At 38.4% G+C, this 21,439-nt stretch overlaps 1 protein-coding gene across 1 annotated transcript in view; it reads left to right on the forward strand.

The window, feature by feature from the left end:
- The window catches only part of PTPRO (protein tyrosine phosphatase receptor type O), a 156,239-nt gene that overhangs the window by 120,629 nt on the left and 14,171 nt on the right, over nt 1-21,439 (forward strand). The window contains 10 exon segments of the mRNA XM_065030093.1: nt 1,348-1,468; nt 5,030-5,169; nt 7,443-7,575; nt 9,043-9,163; nt 11,114-11,182; nt 14,108-14,191; nt 17,473-17,508; nt 19,032-19,113; nt 20,138-20,228; nt 20,731-20,807. Coding sequence (XP_064886165.1) covers nt 1,348-1,468; nt 5,030-5,169; nt 7,443-7,575; nt 9,043-9,163; nt 11,114-11,182; nt 14,108-14,191; nt 17,473-17,508; nt 19,032-19,113; nt 20,138-20,228; nt 20,731-20,807 — 954 coding nt within the window.

Consider the following 21,439-nt stretch of genomic DNA (forward strand, 5'->3'; position numbering starts at 1 on the left):
TTAAACAGAAGATTAAAACCAGAGGGTATTAACAACAGAGTATATCTGCAATTCAAACTTCCAAGCTTTAGGAATCATAGAATCGTAAAATAGTTTGGGTTGGAAGGGATCTTCACAGTCTTCAGGGACATCTTCATTTATCTCTAGTTGCTCAGGTAATGTCTTTAGAAACATTTGTCTTTATATTATTTTCAGAACGGGGGAACCCATAAAGAATTCTTTAGGAAATTCCTGCAACAACCTGTTGTGGTCCTGCTCATACCCGTAAATATAGGTGCATGCTTGCAAGCATCAGGGTGTGCCTGTTCTCTTAAGCTCTGTTTAGTCACTTTCAGAAATTATTTCCTTTAAAAACCATACTATATTGTAATCTCTTTATCTGATTTACTAAGATTGTTAAGATTGTTGTTATGGTCAATTTTTTGTGGGATTGTTAAAATAAATGGGCAATGATGGCATTTTTCTTCCTGCTGTTTGTGTACTTTCCAAGACTCTCTAGAAGATGATAGTTTTTAGAGAAGTGGTGAAAATGATGTACATAGTCCTGTTAGTCTTTATTCAGAACTGTCTGTCCCTCTTGGAACTAAAAACATCAGCCTGAAAATTAAGTGATTATGAAAACCAGCATGAGATTCCTGATTGTGCCCTTTGTCAGGTAGTCTATAAATGCTCTGAAAACAGTCTGTTGCAGTAGCTGAGTTCTACATCCTCCTCCATGACCCTGGAGAAATGGGGAGCTTACCCTTAAAATAACAGGAAGAAGTTATTCAAAATGTTTTGAAGCTCAGTTTTGGATCATAGGTGGTTAGAAACTTGCAGATGACTGAAGTTATGCCCTGAGGTCTATTATCAAGTCAACAGGTCTCCAGGTAGGTGTTAGACCTGCCCAGCTAGATTTAATTTGCAGATTCTTAGGATATAGAAAGTCTTGCCTATATGTGCCCTGCGTATTCTTCTCAGAGATATCTGATCTTATTTAAATTCCTCTAACATCGCAATGGACTCATACGTGGTTTGGTTAACTTTTTGCACAACTCAAAAAATCTAGATGCAAGAGAACTCTTATTGGTGTGAGGGAGAGTTTCTTCTTTAAATTTTCACTGGTCATACAGAAAATACAGCTTAAGATTGTCTTCTCTCTGCATTGTCATATTCTGGTGAGCATTACAGCTTCCCACTGTTGGTGTCAGTGGGAACTGGCTCATGTAGCAAGTCTAGAGTATGTAGAAGATATCTGCTGTGATGCACAGAACTTCCTTTGTAGTGTATTAAGTGACCATACTAATTTTGCAAGAAGGATATCTGATTTGTGTCATATTTAACAGTTGGTGTTGTTAATTATTGTAGGTAACACGCAATGTGATGACTGCAGTGTTGAGCTTGCCTCCAGGAGACATTTACAACCTTTCAGTAACTGCTTGTACTGAAAGAGGGAGCAATACTTCCGTGACCCAGCTTGTGAAATTGGGTAAGAAAGGCTTGTTTGTAAATTATAAACACACTCCTTCTCTCATTTAACTGTAAAAGTAACTCTGTCAGCAGACTCAGCATTTTCTTTGTTTCACTGTCATGTACCTGTGACCACATTTCTTTTGCAAAGCTATAATTTTCACCTCAACTTGCTGTGAAGATTGTCTCATTCCCATATGTGAAGCTGCTCTCCTAAAATAGTATTACTCAAGAGGACCAAGAGTGGGAGAATCTGATTGTAAGTGGAAGTAGGAGAGTGGAAATCGCTTGATGCCTCTCTGGGAGAACAACTTTGCTTCGTATTTGCTTTCCTAAGATAATGAACACGGGTATGTTTTGAGAACAGTGAGTCAGGCTTCACAGCCAAACCTTTCAATTCAAAGAAAAACCTTCCTTGTTTTTGACAAGCCAGTTTCTGGATCTGTACTCTGCTACCTGGTCTGATTTCCTGTCTCCTCTGCTCTCTCCATGGTTATCTCCATAATCTTCCAATGCCAAAAATGTACCCTTAAATACTAAGCAGTGACAGTACTCTTTACAAAACCAACCAGATTCATTGCTGTGGAAACCAGCATCATTCTAAGAGAAATATATTTGTAATCTACTCAAAGAAATGAACAAACAAAAAATACTTCAGAACTTCATCCTTTAGGTAGGACTTTAAAATATATCTTTCTGCCTAATGTCTTCCTTTACCTGTGAGGAAGACTGGACACCATACCATTATATCTGAAGAGATTTTACTTCGCATTTGCACACATGTAGAATTTTTGAGCCTTAGGTACCTAAAACTGTGAAATTTTAAAGCGTGCCTAACTGCTTTTACAGGCATTAACTCCACTGTGAGGGTGGGTAAAGAAGAGTTAGTAATTTGAAACTAGATTATCTTCTCTACACGCATAATAAACCTTTCCTGAGTAACAGTGAAAGAAGTGAATTTAAAGGACTCCATAACTTCTAATTGAATTAGAGAACTTGAAGCAATCATTGTCTATTCATCTTTCTCAATACCTTTTACTGAACTCTCTTAAACAGCGCTGGGACAAGCAGTAGAACCATAAGAATCTGAAGGTCTTCCAGGTCTTTTCACCAAAGGGAATATTTAAAAGATGTAGACAAATTCCATAGATTTTCCTCTTCCCTGTGCAAGTCCTGTCCACTGTTTTCCCCATAACTTGTGTCTGCATGGAGTTACATGCATGTAGCTATTTGCTCCCAGGACTGAGTGGGTGGAATTGTGAGGGTGAGCATATCCCCTGCACTGCCATTGTCCAAATATTTTAGGGGAGAATTTAAAAATATCAATTAACTTTCTCTTTCAGACAGGTCCGCAAGTGCCACGAATTACTCATGTTGTATACCCTGCAACCTAGTTGTATCTCCTTGTTCTTTCCAAGCTCTTATTGAACTGGTATAGTTATTTTGGTTTTGCTCTTTCTTTACCAATAATGAGAAGGTGCAATTAATTCAACTTTGATAAATCACTTCTAGACTTCTGAGTGTGGGGTTTTTGTCAGTTGGGTTTTTTGGTTTTGTTTTTTCTTTATCCTGTTTTCACTTTGAATAGACAACACTAAGGATATTTTACCAGAGGTTTTCCTTCTCTCTGTTTCTGAGGGAGCAATGGGAGTTGTAATTAGCAGTAGTGGGAACTGAGTCTAAGTGATAGACGACTCAGCACTTGGCAGTCACTTAAGCATTCCTGCCAAAAATTCTTCCCTCCATGATGTTTGCTTCATCCTGGCAACTTTCCACTTGCAGAAAAATCAAGCCATTTGCTGGAGGCAAAAGGATTTGCTTGGGATGATGCCCAAATGCAAACCTCATATTTTAATTGATGCCATTTTTTACCTGGAGTGAGGCATGAAATGTGTTTCTGAATCCAAGAGCAGATATATGGGTGCAATTGAGGGAGAAAGATGTTTTCCTATGTAGTTCTGGGACAACATGTGCACTGCAATCCCCGTGATACAGAAGAAGCCATGTGAATGTGCCTACCCTGCTATCCTTACTGATCTCCCTAATGCCAATATAAACTTGGCAGCCTCCAACCCTAGAACACTGATCTGATTGTCTGAGGATCAGATATGTTTCCAAAATGTCTATAACCACTTGTGCAAGTCCTTTGTGAAAAGTTTTTTGTGGTGGACCATACACATCACATCCAGGCTCCTATGACATCTCACAGAATAAGAATGATAAATTATTTGTGAAGGGAAAAAATAAGAGCGAATGTCGCCGTACATTGTGCATTGCATATAGTGTATCAGGATCTTGGAATCAGGTCAGTGTTTGAGAATGACAGCTTTCATTAAACATCCATAGATTAGGAAATCTGAAAACTCTGGAGAACAGCCTGGAAATGTAAAACCCAAACTTAGCATTCTCTGAAAACAAACCAAAGGAGCTCAGGATCCCTGAAACGTTGAAGGCTAGAGATTGCCAATACCTATTGTGTGAAATCATCAGGAAGAAAATCAGGATCAAGCCCTGGTCTTTAAATGAACTTGGGGAAGAAGTACATCTTGTAACACTGTGCCTAGGAGGTTCCATCTGGTCCCTGCTTCTCAAGGTTTCCCCTGCTGTTGTTCTGTGCTTTCTATACTTCAAGTTCATTTGGGCAGGTCTGCAGTGAGGGGTGGCCTCTACTGGAGATCAGCATGGCCTCCTACAGCTTGCTGCCACCCAGACATGGCTGTTCATGGGCTGGGAGGTGGCCCTGGATGGGACAGCCAAAGCTGCCCCGTGCAGGGCCTGGGCCAAGGGGTACAGAGCCCCATCTGTGTTTCATAGTATCTCTGATACCATCACTCCAAGGAGACCCTTCATATCCATCCTATCACAGACCTTTCTCCTCCTCGCCAGACCGTTGTATGTGTTTGTCCATTGTCAGTTGATCTGCCACAACAGTAAAAAAATCAAAGCAATAAACTGAAGACTCGTGAGATCTGGACCTCTGCATTCAGTGAGGAGAGAAAATACCTGTAGCTAACTGAAACCAGTGTAGATCCAACAGACCTTAAATGTTAGCCTGGAAAAAATAAAGAAGACTACAAGATTTTTTTTTAAAAATGCTAATTGACTAAATATTTCTTCTGTGATAATTATTTAAATCTAGATGGCCTTTGCTTGTGGCAATCTGCTTCCTTATCATCTCCTGGGCCTGGCCATGTGAAGAAAATCTTTCTCAGGCCAAATGTGTTGCTAACAGGTGGACAGCCATCTTCTGCAAGAGCTTCTGCTAATGTCATTTTATTAATAGGATACGCTGATCAAACAAGGGCTCTGTTGAAAAGGGAAGTGAAGTAATTATCCAGCTGTCCAAATAGAGAGCAATTTAAATACAGAAGGAAAACCAAGACACTTCATCATCTTCCCATTTTACAGTGGCAGTTTATCATCATGAGAGGCAGGGCTTTACACTGGCAGGCTTTATCTGAAGGAAATGAAAGACAGAAGGGTATCAGGCACTGCTTTCATATTTGTGCAAGGCTTCCTCTTCTCAGTCATCTGGAAACTTAAAGATAAGCTTAATAAAAGGAGATTTTCTCTTAACCAGAACCAGCTCCTCCAAAATCACTGTTTGCTGTCAACAAGACTCAGACCTCTGTGACTCTGCTGTGGGTGGAAGAAGGAGTGGCTGATTTCTTTGAAGTCTACTGCCAGCAGGCTGGATCTGGTCAGGAAACAGAAGTCCAGGTATGTAGACGTCTCTTCTTTGGTTTCTGCTCTTCATCTCTGAAACTGAGACTGGGCCTTCTGTCTTTCTTGTTTGGTGTCTGCAGCTTAGCATCCGTATGTGAAGCCCAATGACATTTTATACTCAGTACAAAGGTTAGATCACTAAGCCAAATGTGGTAAGGTAGTTCAGAATTAAATCTTTAAAAGCTAAACTGCTAAAGCATTTCAAATACTAAAATATTTCATTATTTTGCAATATTAAAACTGTCTTATATCTTTTTGACAAGATTATAACTAGTTGGACAGAAGCTACAGGCACCCAACAGAGTGTTAGTCTTCAGCTACTCATGAAAATGGATCCAATATATTGTGCAAAACCTAAAAGGCCACAAAACTAAGGGAATGTCAATGGGCAGGAATGGAAAAATGGTCAGGTAGCTTGATAAGGTATGGCAAAACCAGGCATATTTAGATGCCACAAGATCTTTTATTCCATATTTAATTCTGTCTGGTTTACTTTATTCCTGGTTTTGAGAACTGTTAGCTGAAGTTCAGTAGGACCTTCACTGCTATTCAAAGAGTACCTTTATACTGCAAATGCAGCTGCTCCTCATACATTTTCTCTCTTAGGGTATTTCCCTGGAGACCCACCTTCTCAGCCTCCCAGATGAACTTTCTTTTCTCTGTCCAGTTAGGCATCTGTTCTCAGAGGCTACCTGCATATCTGAGTGGTTAGATTGGCAATGTTGTTTTGTGAATAATAGAGTCGTAGTAGTTTTGAATTCCTTGACGTTCAATATTGTGCAACATATGAGTCTTACTTTGTGTTTTAGCTGATGGTACAGTGAATCACTGTGATTACATGCTGTGGAACATCATTCTCTCATGTGGACTGTAACACATAATGGGGAATCATTCAGAAAAAAAACCAAAAAAAAGTAAAAAAAACCCACTCAGACCACTGAGTATCACAAAAGAGACATACACTCTCTTTAATCATATGGATGACCAGTCTGAATTATTTAATATACTTTTTAAATTGAGAAAGGCACTGACTAAAGAAAAAAAAAAGTTTAAATGCACTTAATCTTTTGGATAGTTTGGATTCCATATCTACATTCTTTTTTTTTTCACAGTGAATAGCTAAAGACAGTGAAGTCATCCACTTACCAGAGATTCAAAGTGATGCTGTGGTCAGGCAAGGAAGGTACCACAGGATTTGTAGCTCTAGTGCAGAGCAGATACGTTTTAAGAACATAACGAAAAGACTGCTCCAGTTGGCAGGAGCTTCAGTTGGTGTCTCATTTGTTGACATGAACATCTGGCACTGGGAAATACACAGAGATTGTCAGTTCACTTCTCATTAGATTTGTCACTTTCTCTTCTGTTTCTATGAAAAAGGCAAGGGCTCCTTTTTGATCTGTAGAAAGGGATGCTTTCCCATTAGACTGGTGACAATTATTTTTTTGTGATTTTCCATGCTAATTACATTAACATTTTTGTCCCTTCATTTCTAAATCAGCAAAATGAAAAGCAACAACTTTGCAGTTTTGAACATCTTGAGTTTTTGTTGAACAATTTAAATTTCCCAGAGGGGAAAATGGAATACATCCAACCAGGTTCAACTGTCAAACTGCAGCCCCTCCTTTCAGCTCAAGGAATAAAAATCTCCTCTTTTGTGTACATGTGATTTTATCTGTGTAACATACCTCAGAATTGCACTGCAAGAGGAACCCTTGCTAGCCTAGAAAGAGCCCATGACTGACAACAGACCACTGCAAAAATCCAGTGTTTGGGACTTGTTACAGCATCTCACACTCCCCATCTGGACTGATTTCATTCATAAAACCTCTCCTTCTTCCCTTTCTAAACCACTGGCTCAGTGTCCCTATTTTTGCATCTGCAACCCACCCTTGATTCTGATGCAGAGTAGGGAAAAGCATCTGAGGACCTTGTGGAGCTATTACTTTCAGTCAATATGTGTTATATTTGCTTTCTTTTGGCACCGTCCTGCCCTCCCCAGGAGTCCCTGGGGTTTCGTGGGGTGCTCTGGGTTGTTTCTGCTACTGTTTTCATCCCTGTTCCTCTCCTCTCTTTGGCCAGACTGCCAGGCTGCCTGCCTGTTTTCAAGGGAAGGCCCTGATTACCTTCCCTGGGTTTCAAAGTGCTGGTTTCTTTCATCAGATCTGACTTTAACTGGTCAAATATATGGGTGGAGAGGGGCGCCCTGATTTGTGCTCTTGTGTTTACAGGAGAGACCAACTTCCATGTATTTTTCCCCTTGTCTGCAGGAACCTGTCACTGTTTCTTCACATGTAGTGACCATTTCCAGCCTAACCCCTGCCACCTCCTACAACTGCAGTGTGACCACCTTCAGCCACAATAGCCCCAGCATCCCCACTTTCATTGCAGTTTCCACCATGGGTAAGCAGCACTTCCCTGCTTTCTTCTTCCTCCTTCAGCTAAAACATCTATTTCTCCCTGTCTTCTGTAGTGTCTCTCAGTAATGATGGCCACAGGGGTTGTTTGCATCATGGAAAGGCTGCCAGATGTGGATGGGATGGGGAAGCAGCTTTGGAAATAATATAAACTAGAAGCTCAGTTCTTGCCTGAGTTTTAGAAATCAAGGACCTTGTTTGTGGTGTCAAGGCTGAACTGGGTACTGCATCATGACAGTTATGGAGAAAAATGTCATCTCAGCCAAGTCTAAACACGAGGAAAAAAACATTTATACACTGCCAAGGCAAAAAACTGCTCTCTGCATTCAGTCAAAAAGTGAAGAGAGAGTGAGAGGGAAAGAGAATGGCCGTTGCTGGGTCTTGAGTAGTCACACTCCAAAGGGATAGCTCCTGATGGAGGCTCCCTGGGCATGTTGTGAAGCCTGGCTCTGTACTGACACTGAAGAAAGAATATCAGAGTGTTGAACTGCCCAAAGCACTGTGCTTTTCTTTAAAATCTCCCTTTAGGAATGATCAATGTCATTTCTGCTTAGTCAGGAAGTTATGTAGCTTTAGTTACAGGTCCTGTATATCATACACTACTCCATGCTGGAGTTCAGTGTCTGATACTTAGCTTAAAAATCTATGATTTTTGATCTAAAAAATGCTTCTCTAGACAACTGTGAATGTAAAGTTATTCTGAGCAATTGAACTAGAGATGGTTTCTTTATAATAAGCAGGTATATGGTCTTATAGTAGTACAATTGACAAGCATGTAACAGGGAACAAAAACAAATCAAAGTTTTATTATTGAGAGCCGATGCCATCTCTTATTTAAAACAGAATATTTTGTCGCAATTGATTTGGCAAAGTAATTCAATCAATTTCAAACCACAAATTACAGAGCCTCGGCCAGTTATTTTGCTTTGGGGTTGGAAAAGGCATTGATCATTGTTGAAGAAGAACTTCAGAGTTGAAATGTGATTTGGAGACATAGATGATGATGAATATCTGTATTTTATATTTCTTTCACCCTTTCCGCTTGTGTTATGGATACCAGTTAAAAAGGGAAGCAAAAGCAAAACAAAACCAAACCAAACCAAAACAAAAAACAAACCCCAAACCAGAACAAAACCAAAACCAACCAACCAACCAAAAAGAAAAAAAAAAACACAACACCAAACATGAAAAAATTTAACAAAATGCCAGAGTGAAATAATTTCCCAACACAAATTTGTAAGAGAAATAACTACTCAAAACCTCCCTTTCTCTAGTGGTAAATTTTTCTCTCTGTAACACTCCAAGCTGAATGAGATCAGGTCAAAAAAATCACACTATGAACATTTGGGGGAAAAACAAAAAAAAAAAAAAAAGAAAACAAAACATCAAAACGAAAACAAACCTGTTGCTGTTTCTGAATTGAATAACCAAGCGCCCTTGTTTGTATGTACAGTCACTGAGATGAATCCCAACGTGGTGGTAATTTCTGTGTTAGCCATACTAAGTATCCTTCTGATTGGACTGCTGCTGGTGACTCTTGTTGTACTTAGGAGAAAACATCTACAAATGGCCAGGTAAGTCCAAATTTATGCTAATTCCAAAAATTCCAGACAATAACGAACACATCATGACAATAGCTGCAATTGAGGATGCTTGTGTCCATGGATGCTGCTCCAGATGGTTGTGAACAGCATACCTTCAAAGTCATTGTCCTGCTGCTGTCTAGAAATATCATGTCTTCTCCTTCTATCTGCTTTCATTCTTGACCTCAGTTATAAGCCTCAACCTTTGTCTCATTTTGAGCTTTGCAAGATTGGGTCCATAAGAAATATAATCCCTTATTACAAAAGGGTTGTGTCAGGAACCTAAAGGATGATTAGGATCTGAGGCAACTAGAAATGAACCGAATATCAGCATGCTTTGCAAATCTTTCATATGGTTTGGAACAGGAGAATTTCCATATAAACTGATAAGATGATTTGTTCATTAGGTCCAGGATGCTGCTTTTCAGAGACCCTGGAAGTCCTGAGCCCTGGCAGCCAAACCCCCAGGACAAGGAAGGATGCACCCAGGGCCCTGAGAGTCTCTCTCTAGAGCATGTGCCAGTCTGCCCCCAAATCCTTGTCTTCCAGTTATCTACATTCTGCATTTTCATGGCATTCCTTCCTATGGGAACTGTAGCATGGGATGAAGCATATGAGCTCACCTAGATCTTGCCTTTCTACACAGTCAAGATGCAGAGGAATGTACACTGAGACACATAAATCCAGAAGGGATCTCAGGTCCTACTGTTCAAGTACAGTATTAATGATCCCCATTTGTTCTATCATATGAACGAAGGGAAAAATCATATTGTAGGAGTAAATCTTTTTTACGGAACCTACAGTTTCTTCACCTATCTGCACCCATGATTTGTACCTGAATATTGAAATTCAGTTTCCTTTTCCTAGTGATCTTACCTGTAACAGTTCACTTTAATATGTGTTATGCTACACCCTAGATGAACTGTGGAAGTTTCTCCAAACCCTCCTGGTTTTGGAAGAGTCCTGGAGTCTTCATACTTTTATAATCTACATAATATATTTTATATTAATTTACACTCCTGTGTCAAGAAAGGAAATTATTTCATGTAAAAAACCTCAAGTGATGGATCTTGCACTTGGCTACTTATCAGACACTGTATTTTATGTGTCATGTCTTGGCTATGTATTTCATGCAACAAATGACCACATCACACATATTTTGCAGGCTCTGTCTTTCAGTGAACATTATATGATTTGTTCCTTTTACATGTAATTTGCTCTGTGAAAATCCCAGCTAAATTAATTCTCTCTAGGTAATTATTGTGCAGGCAGCCTAAAGCTTTTTCTCTTCATCACTGCTTTTAGCCACAGAAGATAATAGCCCCAGGAGGAAATTTAAAAAGAAAATCCAGTAAGAAGCTGCAAGCAATTGTTTGCTTAAATCAAGGAATCAAAAATAGTCAGGTCAATTTATCATTTGTAGCTGAAAATAATGCACTTGCAGTAAATTCACTGGAATGTTATTCAAGAAATTCTGGGGGTTTTCAAAATTATTTTGTGAATTCAAAATTACCATGCTTCTGTCAATTACCATGCTCAATCCTTAGAGCTGGGTTAGTAAATATTTAGTATAGAAAGGTAAACATTTAGCACATGTACTGAGGCCAGCAACTAGTGCTAGTATCAGACTACAGAAAGCCCCAAATCTGAGCTGAAGATGAGGTCTATTTGAGATCTTTATTAGCAACTTCTCCCTTGTTTCACTCTTTTAAAGCATTATTAGGGAACCTGATCTCAGATGGTGTTGCACATTTATTGGATTTGGATAACTGTATTAAAGGATTTCAGATATGTTTATCACAGAATATATCAGACTTAGTCACAGGTGTAAGTTCTCAGCACTCCTTCAAAACTCTGAGAGTCCTCTATTAAATCAATAAATTCACACGCATTGTGAATCAAAAAATACTAACTTTGTATCTAATGATCTTCCTGAAACAGGGAGTGTGGGGCTGGAACCTTTGTCAACTTTGCATCTTTAGAGAGAGATGGAAAGCTTCCCTATAACTGGTGAGTGTTTGAAGCAAAACTTTTAATTATGGTTTTTTCCCATCTCTGTTTTTTGAAAATATGATGTTTAATCTGAAGTGCTTATTTTTTATATCATCACTGTCCCTGTCTAAGATAAAACTACTGTACCTGTTATTTCAATAGTTTATTTCTTGAATGATGAGTCAAGACTATGTATTCTGCCACCTGCTGTTTTTAGTAGGGAATGACGTATATACATGTCAAGTTGCATAGCTGTGTTGTGAAATAATTTTTTTTCCTTTTTCTTCCAGACATATTTCCTAAAATATCACAAGTGTAGAAACTTGATCTGTAAAGCCATTAGCACTTCCATAGAGATATATTTACATCTAGGAGCAAGCTTGCTTTTAGGTAACCAATTAGCAACTGTCATAATACACTGCCATTAAGTAATTTTTCCTTGCATAGCAAGACATGGATAAGCCAGCTCAAATATTTACTGGAACTTAATGTTCAGTGCTGTTGAAATAACTCAAAAAACCCCATATTCTTGCTAGTCTAGAAAACCACCTACAAGAGCTGCAGGCACTGACTGTGGACTCTAAGCTGTCACTGGCACCATCAGCCGAAGAGAAGCATTTGATCACAGAAAGGCTGTAGAATTAACTTTAACAGAAGCAAAAGGGCTCTTGAGACCTGCCTGACTGTCACCAGTGTGGTTGTTTTCATTTCTACTTTGATAAACAAATTTGTGCTAATGACCAACCCGTTTTTTTATTACCAATCTCTACAAAAACCTCTGAACTTTTACAGCAAGTTCAAGCACAGATATTTAAAAGTATAGTCAGCCCCCTAAAGCCCCATTCCAGTATGCAGGAAGATGAAAACACAAGCTTTGGGTTTACAGCCTTGGTCAGCTTTATTCACAGCCAAGAAGTTGGAGGGAGGAGTTGGTGCACAGGGAACTGCTTCCATTATCGCATGGGACACAGCCTGCCAGCAAGGACAGGATTAAATGGATTGATGCTGCACCACAACAAGCCTTTTGCTAATAAGCATGCAAACTGAACTAACAAGCCCAGCAAATCTTGTCAATACGTCACTGTGCTGCTAATTAACTGGGTATTAAACAAGCTTCACTTGCTTGCTTTAGCTTTAATAGCAGCCAGCTCTATGCAGTACAAACTAATCTCTCTTTCAGCTTCTTTTACTTGGACTATATTAATGGCAAAGGCAGCAGAAGATCAAACACTCATGTTAATTAAATATCCAAGCTTGAATCAAATGATTGAACTAGCAACAGATGTTATTAAAATTGTTAAAAAGTCTTTTTTATGGGAAGGGGAATTAATTAATAGGCTTGGATGTTAAAGTGAAGGTTCTTGTTGCTTGATTTAGTATATGTGTATGTATGTGTGTATATATATGTGTACATAACTATATGTACATAAATTACGTCATAAAAATATAAATCAGGGAAAATATTCCTGCTTCTCCACAAATTTTTGGTAACTGAAGGTGGTGTGCCCTAATCTTACGGTCCTGGCTTCTCTGAGAGTTAGTAAAGATACCTTGTTTTGTGTGTCTCTGTTATCTAATGTCAAGACCAGATTCACTGTCCATCCAGGCAGCCAAATGGAAAATTTGGCCCTAAAGACAGATAACAGGATTAAGAAACCTTTTTCTCTTGGGTCATTCCAGGGAACTAATAAGCAAGCTATGAGCATATCCACTGATTCCTAAAGAAAGCTCAGCTCAGCTGAGTTTTCAGGATTTGAGCAATCTCTACTTCTCTTTCTTTTAATTAAATAAAATTGTTCAGTACACCTGAGCAGTAGGTGGAACACAATATAATTCCAGGAAAACAATACTGTATTTATTCCACAGTTATGTAGTTTGCATATGTTGAATGAAATCAATTGTTTTAGATATTGGAGTTCCTAATCCATGAGCAACGTAACTAGGTCTGCGAGCATGTTAGCCTCTTCTTTATATCAGTTGTAGAAGGATGATATTGCTTTTAGAACAACAGATTTTCCCACAGGGAAAAACCACACCGAGTGTGTATTTATTAAAAAAAAAAAAAAAAAAAAAAGAAAATCTGCTCTTGGGACAATTTTGTTTATTTCAAGAGTTTTTCACATTTGCAAAGTACCTATAGCCCACTTCACCAACAGGTAGAACTGGCCTGATGTTCTCTGGATTAATGCATAACTTAATCTGGTAAACAGGTTGCAAATACAGGAGTTTAGAAAGATTTTGTACTCAAATTTCCTTTAGCCACCGTGAAACTTGCTGTGTGTAGCTATTCATAGAAGCTATGGTTAGAAGAAATTCAAATAATGTTTTGTTGAAAACCTGGGAAATAATTTAAGACACCTAAAAATGGGACTGTGAAAAATGGATATTTCTAGAAATCTGACTCATCAGAGGGTATTAAGAGATATTGGAATGATCTGAACTTATCTCTGGTACAGATGTTATAGTATCCACAGATTCACTTGCAGGAGCAAGCATGGGAGATTGTCAGAGTTGTGCATGGTAAAAACAAACTATGTCTGTCCTGAAATAGCTCAAAACATCAGAAAATAGACTTAGCACCACTTATATAATGGACATAAACATGTGAATGAAATATTCAAACACACTTTACCCTCTGAAAATCTGCCAGTTTATCAATTAACATTGATTTAAAATAATTGACCTAAACCAATACTACAAAACACATGTATTTTGCTCATATAGAATTTTCTGTTGAATAGCTGAAAATCCTACATAGGATTTCAGGGTGAGGAACAAAAATTCTATGGATGTTAATAATATTCTGATAAAGTAAGTAAGAGAAAGCTGTTATGCATTTAGCTGATCTTTAAAGTAGAATTTTCTGATCTCCTGGTTTCCGTTTGTCTTACTAACTCTACTCACTTTTTCATCTTTATATATGTTATTTATTAATGCTCACAGGCGTAGAAGTGTATTTGCTTTCCTAACTCTGCTACCCTCATGCCTTTGGACTGATTATCTTTTGGCATTTTATATTAATCCTTGGTAAGTGATTTACTTGTTTTTCCATATGCAATGTGTAAACAATGTTAATTTCTATTATGTGAAAAATGTGTGATACCTTGTTTTCAAATGGGTCAAATCTTTTGAAGTTATAATTTTTTTGTACTAGAACATGGACTGGAGAGGATGTGGGTATCAAAGTATTTGCTACCCTGCTTCATCTAGTTTGTCTTTTTATTCTCCAACCCATTTTGATATTAAAAAGCTAATCTTATGGTGGTCATCATTTTCATTTCATTGTTCTCTTTGCAATTTTTGCCACTTTGTTATATGTCCTGGCTTCTTTTGTCTCGGTTATTCATCTGTTCATTGCCTGGCGTTGCCTTCTGCTGCTGCTGCTATTACTAAAATTGCTTGATTGTGCCCTACTTGTTTGGTGTGTGATATCAAACACCTTCGTTTTTATAGGTGCAGTTTTGCTCTCCTGAGATCAGTAGAAGTTTTACTTTTGGAAGCAATGGTTCACTGAGAATTCATACAAACTAGCAGTCCTGAAATGTAAAAATTAGGTGTCTGTGTGCATGCATCTATGTGTACCTGTGTATATTTGATAGTTTAGTCTGTAAATTATTTATAAAGAGTTAGTAAACAGCTGATTGGGGTTTTCTTGAAAATAACTAAACAACAAAGCCCCAGGGCCTATTTAGAACCAGAACTGTTTTACAAACTGTTTAACAAATAATTATAATTGACTATGATCTAAAAATGCTTACCTTAAAAAAGAAAGTTCTTGATGGTCTTGAGTCCAAGATATAATGATGTACAAAAATGTATTTGTTACTGAGGTTAAGATTTACTTTTGATCAAACATTTTCCCAGGTGTTACCACATGGTACCAAAGCCATGGTAGTCATAGAAAACTTCACCATAGGGGTTTCTGAGGCTAGTTTTCTTTGAGTCACATTGGCTCTGCAGAAGGGCTGAGAAACATGAGTGAGAGTCTGTAACAAAAGAAGGTCCATTTCTTCTCCCATGAAAATAAAAGCATGTTCTCCATGCAAAACCAGCTGAAGAGTCAATGGAAGTCTTCCGCATCTCTCCAAGGCTAATAATATATTGATTTCTAACTTGTCCGACATAAACTCAACTAACTATCGAAATTTTACTGTGATGGAGGCTCAAGCAAGCAGTTTATTATTGTGGAGGTCACACTTCTCTCTCTTAACTCTCTTAATGGTCACGAAGCCCAAGGTGGCTGCTTTCAGTAGCACTGCTGCAAAAAGGGTCATTTCCCTCCTTTGCCCTTTTGCATCTTTTTGTTTAATATGCACTAATGTGCATTGACTCACCTTTACAAATGTGTATCTTTCTTCAGAGCTTTCCTCTTCAATAAAACTACATATTTTAGTCTAGATGACCAAGTTAAAAGGAGCTGAAGTTGAATGAGATGAGATTAATCCCTCTCTTTGTATTTTAATCTGTATGGTAAATGGAAGAATAGATGAAACACCAGCTAATGTTTCAGATGTCTCTGTTTTGTGTATAAATTGGTTTAAAATATTTATAAACATTCAGGAAACAATTGAAATGCTAAGAAACAAAGGCCTCTTGAGACTATCAAAGCACAAGAAATTGTTATTGAGAAATGCATGTCAATCATTTGTTTTATTGCTTCTTGAAGTGTTCCTTGGAAGAAGCATTCTTAGAAGCATTCCCATAATAAACAGCATTTAGATATTTTTTTATTTTGAAATGAATTCCAATGTGCACAACATTCAAAGGTTTGCCATAGTCAGAGGGGATAGAAATGTGTTGAATAATTTAGGTAAATTAATTTTAAGTTTTCTTTGAAAAAGATCTTTGAAGTGCAGAATATACTACTATGTTATGTGTATAGAACACATGAATGTACAGTTGCTATACAAATAGTATCTGTATAGATAACATGGTAGGATGAATAGGTTTATAAGTAATTTGCAACGTAAATCTCCACATTAGTGTAATGCTGGTATTGCTCTTGTTAACTCTGCAGCCAAAGCTTCACATCTAAATGGAAATGTACCTTTACAAGATAATAAACTTACTACAGCTTGTGGCTGCTCTATAAACTGAACATTTTGTAAAATTTAATTTTGGAAATGAATATATTTTTAAATTTCATTGCTAAACTTAACAAGGTAGAAAAATAAAAATATTCCACTTTTAAATATTTCATTCTGTATTTTTACATTATTTTGAAATTAAAGTCTTCACCTTTATTTTACTGATTGAAGCTGTGACACAATATATCTAGGTATTATTTTACTATAATCATGAAATTTAAAATAGTATTATTATAATGTGATTAATGAAAATATATTGTTTAATGCCAGGGAAAAACAAATATGACACTACTAAAATACCTTCTGAGTGAGCAAAAATCTGTTTGTGCTCTGTGGCTAGTTTAATGGAGGGGATCAGTGTTTTCAAACCTCTAGCCAAATTATTCCAGGGTGTTTGTGCATTTAAACTGTTTGAGTGCTTAACTTTATTTGTAGCAACAACAAAATGAGCACATACACCTCCAAAAAAACCCACATGGTGGGGTAGTTAGTGTAGTGCAGTTCTTAAGTCCATATACTTCTGGGTTATACTGCTGAACACGCTCATAACTTGCTCGCAACTGTCACAAGTGAATTATATCACTTATAAATCATGTGAAGACAGAGCAGTATGTGACAGGCATAATTATCTCTAGCTGTTAAAAGTCAGTTAAGATTATCTAAGGTTTAAGCTTGAGTCCTGCTGAAGTCAGTAGGACACTTGCCATTGTCTTCATCGATCATCATAACCAGGTTATGAAATGGGTGAGAAATAGTGTTCAGGCCCTTTCCTTTTTCCTGCACCCTTCCATGAATTTGCAAATGGTGATCTTCTCCCTTTACCCAACAGACGCTTCTCATTTCTGGTTGCTCTCTAGCATTGGCATCCAGGTTCCCAGCATGCTAGAGCTGGGGGACACCGTAATGCTCTGTTCCCTGCAGCAGCAAAGCCTCCTGCCAGGCTCGGGTCAGGATTTGTAGAGGACCCATTGCTTGTGTTGGGCACAGGTTTTCCCTTTGACAAGCAGCTCATTCTTAGAGGTACAGAATGGAAAACACATTCCATTGGTGTCAATGGAAATGTTGCTATCAACTTTAAAATGTCCACCATGTCATCACCAATCTCATGCTGAGATGATGGCAACCAGAAAACATATGTTCTTAAATCACTACTAACTTTGAATAAAGACTATGCAATAATATAATGAATGGAAAACAGTTTTATTTTTTTTTTTTTTACAGGAGTAAAAATGGGTTAAAGAAGAGAAAGCTGACCAAGTATGTAATTTTTTTCATATTTAAAGTAATATAAAAATATGTCACCTTAGACTAAACATGCATTATGGAGTACCTGGTATAGTGATATTGCAGTTACAGACACAGAAAACTTCTTGGTAAACACAGTGTGAGATGTCTGAAGGCAGAACACAAGCAATAATTGGACGAAAGCAATTCTTCTCAACAGATAGGTTGTGGTAAAACAGCTCCTTACCGATAGAAAATTAGTCATCAGGGAAAAGATCAATTATCCAACTTAGTAGTTCCAACAGAGCTTATCCTTAGTTAAAAATGACAAATGTGAAAAACTGGGATGCATTTATTTCTAGTGATATTTCCCTCTTGACATGAGGCTCTCATTACAGTTGTTGCTAGAACATTAGATCATTAATGCTAGTGGGTAAACAGAAGTAATTAAGTGGTGATAAGACAGGTTCCTTTGGGCATATTGCCTCAAAGTAAATGAAAAGATTACTGTGTACATGCTTCAGTAGCTTGTAAATTAGAGCATGATAATTACGTGAAGGAAGCTGTTTACCTGTCTTTCATTATTCAGAGCGTTAGCCTAATTATTTCTCCGTTATGTTCAGAGGCTGTGCCTGTACTAGCAGATAGACCCTTACTGGGCAAATAAGTGTATAGAATGATGGGAGTTGCTACATCAAGGGTAATTTATACCTGCTGAAGCTCTGCATGGTTTTGTAGAGTTATATGCTACTTTTTTAGCCACCATCTCTCAGGGAGGAGAATTTGACCTCTGATGACAAATGTGTATAGTTCTCAAAGCCAGCAGAAGTAAAAAGTCACTGCTGGGGCATCCAGAATGCTATTTTAAGGTGATGTGTTTGGGTTTGGTTTTTTTTGTTGTTTTTATTTTTCAGACCTTCTGAAAAAATCAAACCCTAAATATGAAATCCGTTTTTCTGCATGAGTTTTTAAAGTCCCTCTGCCAGATGCTTTCCTTATCTGAAAGCAACATTTACACAGCACAAGAGGCAACTTGCATGAAGCCACAGCTGCCCTGGTGCTGGAAGCATGTTGGTGGGATGGTGCTTGGAGCAGGTCTGTGATGGAGTTCTGGATCACTGCTTATTGCGGTGCCACCTGTGCCTTGGGGGCATACTCACCTGCAGAAGCAGTTCAGGGACAGGGAATCATAAGAAGGGTGTGTGTGTCATTCCCCTCACCTCAGACCAGTGGTTTCCCTCCAGTGGGACAATTCCAAACCCCCCCAAACTAGGGTGCTTACTGTCACCATCACCAGCACTCAGCTCACCCAGAGGCATCAGTGCCCCTCTCTCATCCTGTCTTGCGGTTGCTATTATGGTATGCTGCAAGTAAACAGCATTTGGTGGCACTGAATCACAAGATTTTTTCCCTTCTTTGTGATTCCTTTCTAGCATTAACATTTGCAAATACATATTCATGACTTGATAGTATTTTGGGGAAAAATACAAATAAAACTTAGTAAAAAAAGGGTTTTTTCCTTACTTTCTTTTGTGTGTGTTGTTTTTTTTTTAAAGCCCTGTCCAGTTGGATGATTTTGATGGCTACATCAAGGATATGGCTAAAGATTCAGATTATAAATTTTCTCTGCAATTTGAGGTAAATCTGTGAGGACTCTGTCCTCTCCTACATGCCATGCCTAGACCAGCTTTTTCCAGATGTTAGGTTCTTGTGGCATGTTCTTGTGCTCTGTGTTGTTCAGTGTGTGCTGTTGCTAGGTGGGTCAACTTCAAGTTCTGCAGAATTTAAAAGCGGATCTTGATGTCATTAAAGGCTGCATTTAGTAAGCTGATTTGAGTGGCTCATCACATTCAATGCAAGAAAATTTTCAGACCAACACACTTCCTTTAAGTTTAGGACATGCTGGCAGCCTGAGTTGAATACAGGATTTTAATATCTTTATTTTATTTTTTTAATACCCATAATTTGAGAGACAGCACTGGAATGAGAAGGTAATATCACAAATCTCCTTAGGAGTAAGGGGGTCTCTTTATGATCAGTTCAAGTCCACTGTCTTAATTACTCAGAATTTAAAGTCAGTTTAGTAGTATAAAACTAAAAAGCCCCCATCCTAGAGCTAGCTCCCAAAAATTTGAACATTAAAAGGGGTTGGGGAGGACTGTCAGGGTGTTAACCACCTTTCTAGGTGGCTGACATGTTCCCTTTCTTCCAGTGAAAAGTCCTCATATACTGGATATAGCTACTGAAGGTAATGATCTTCCAAGCATTCCCCAGTATACAGATCATAAGCCACTTCAGGACTTGAAGAAAGCCCTTTAAGTGGGATGGATGACCATGGCAGAATAACTTATCAGCCTCCCTGGTTTGATACTATTTTGGTTAATTAAGTGTGGGTGAAGAGGAGCATTCTCCAGTCACATCCTTGGAGGGCAACTGTGGGTTGGCAGCATCAGCAGGAGAGATCACATAACTGCTCTCCACGTGCTTGGAGCCAGACTCAGAGGCATCAGAACAGGAAAGTCAGTGTAGTGCTGCTGTCAGTTTACAAAGTTATTTACGGTCATTTACAGTCTGGCACATGCCACAAGTAATTACTTCACAAATAATTATTTTTTGAATGTTTGTGAGTTTGACCTTGGTGTTTTTCTTTCTGTTACCTCAGGAGCTAAAACTGATTGGGCTCAACATACCCCACTTTGCTGCTGATCTTCCCATGAATCGCTGTAAAAATCGCTACACAAATATCCTGCCATGTAAGTACAATGCATACAGGCTCCTGCTAAAGTCCCTTGAGAGGGAAAGAAGATTCTTAATAAGAGAACTGGAGAATCTGGACAGATTTTCTGACTGATAAAAGCCTGTTCTAAAACCCGCGCTTAGAGACAACCAAGCAATGGATGTTTTTGTTAGCTTTGAAGAGACAGCTTTCTGGGAATGTTTAGCAAGACTGGAATTTGGAGGTGAGAAACACGAGGTCCTTTCTACTACTCAGTAGTGTTACTATGTTTTTCTTATTATTTTGATGAAACCTAAGGGATCCCAAACAGATGGCAGCTGGAAAGTGTATTTTGCAGAATAGCAATGATGGTGCACCCATGTGGTGTTTACTGAAGCAAACATTGCTCTCTGTTGGTAAATGTGAGCATTTTCTATTTTTTAAAAGGTTTTTTCAGTTTTTATAGGGTTAATTTTAATTCTGCCTAGTTCAAGAAGAGTGCCATGTTTGAGAGACAAATTATCCTTTTCCTTTTACAGATGATTTTAGTCGTGTCCGGTTAGTTTCAATGAATGAAGAAGAGGGATCTGACTACATTAATGCCAACTACATTCCTGTGAGTACTGAGACTTGGTCAGTCTCCTGCACAGCAGGTAGAGCATGTCACCTGCAATTAGCACAGTATCTCCTGGAAGCTCAGTCGCATTCTCAGCATCTTCTTCAGCTTCCAATATTTTGCCTACAGGGAACTCTGCTTTTCACCAGCCACGAAAAAAAATTAAAAGGAGAGGGGGGTTGGGGAAGGCTTTTGGCAAATTTTGCCACAGCAGTGCTGGGTGAGCTGTGAATCTTCATGAAACCTGGATTGGACTGGTAGAGAAACATGGAGGAAATGTTAAGTGATTCAGTGCTTTTTTAAGACAGTTTAAGGAAAAACATAAAGTTTTAAATGAGAAAATTTTCCAGGTTTCTAGAGCACATGGAAAAATGGATTAAGCCAGATACTCCACAAGTGACAAAATGCACACAGCCCAGATGGTGCATGGAGGGAGCTTCTGCTTTCTGCCTCATTGCTGGTGCTCCTGGTGTGCCTCCCTCTGCTTTTCCCCCCTCTGTTTTGCCCCCTTGCAGCGGCTCTCTGTAAGCTGTATTCAGGAAGATCAACATCCATTGCGCACCTCTGCATGGAGAGGAGGCAGGACACCACAGCAGCTATTTCAAAAAGACCTTGCACTTGGGGACCATAGG

Source organism: Columba livia, chromosome 1 (genome assembly GCF_036013475.1).
Source record: "Columba livia isolate bColLiv1 breed racing homer chromosome 1, bColLiv1.pat.W.v2, whole genome shotgun sequence".
NCBI lineage: Eukaryota > Metazoa > Chordata > Aves > Columbiformes > Columbidae > Columba > Columba livia.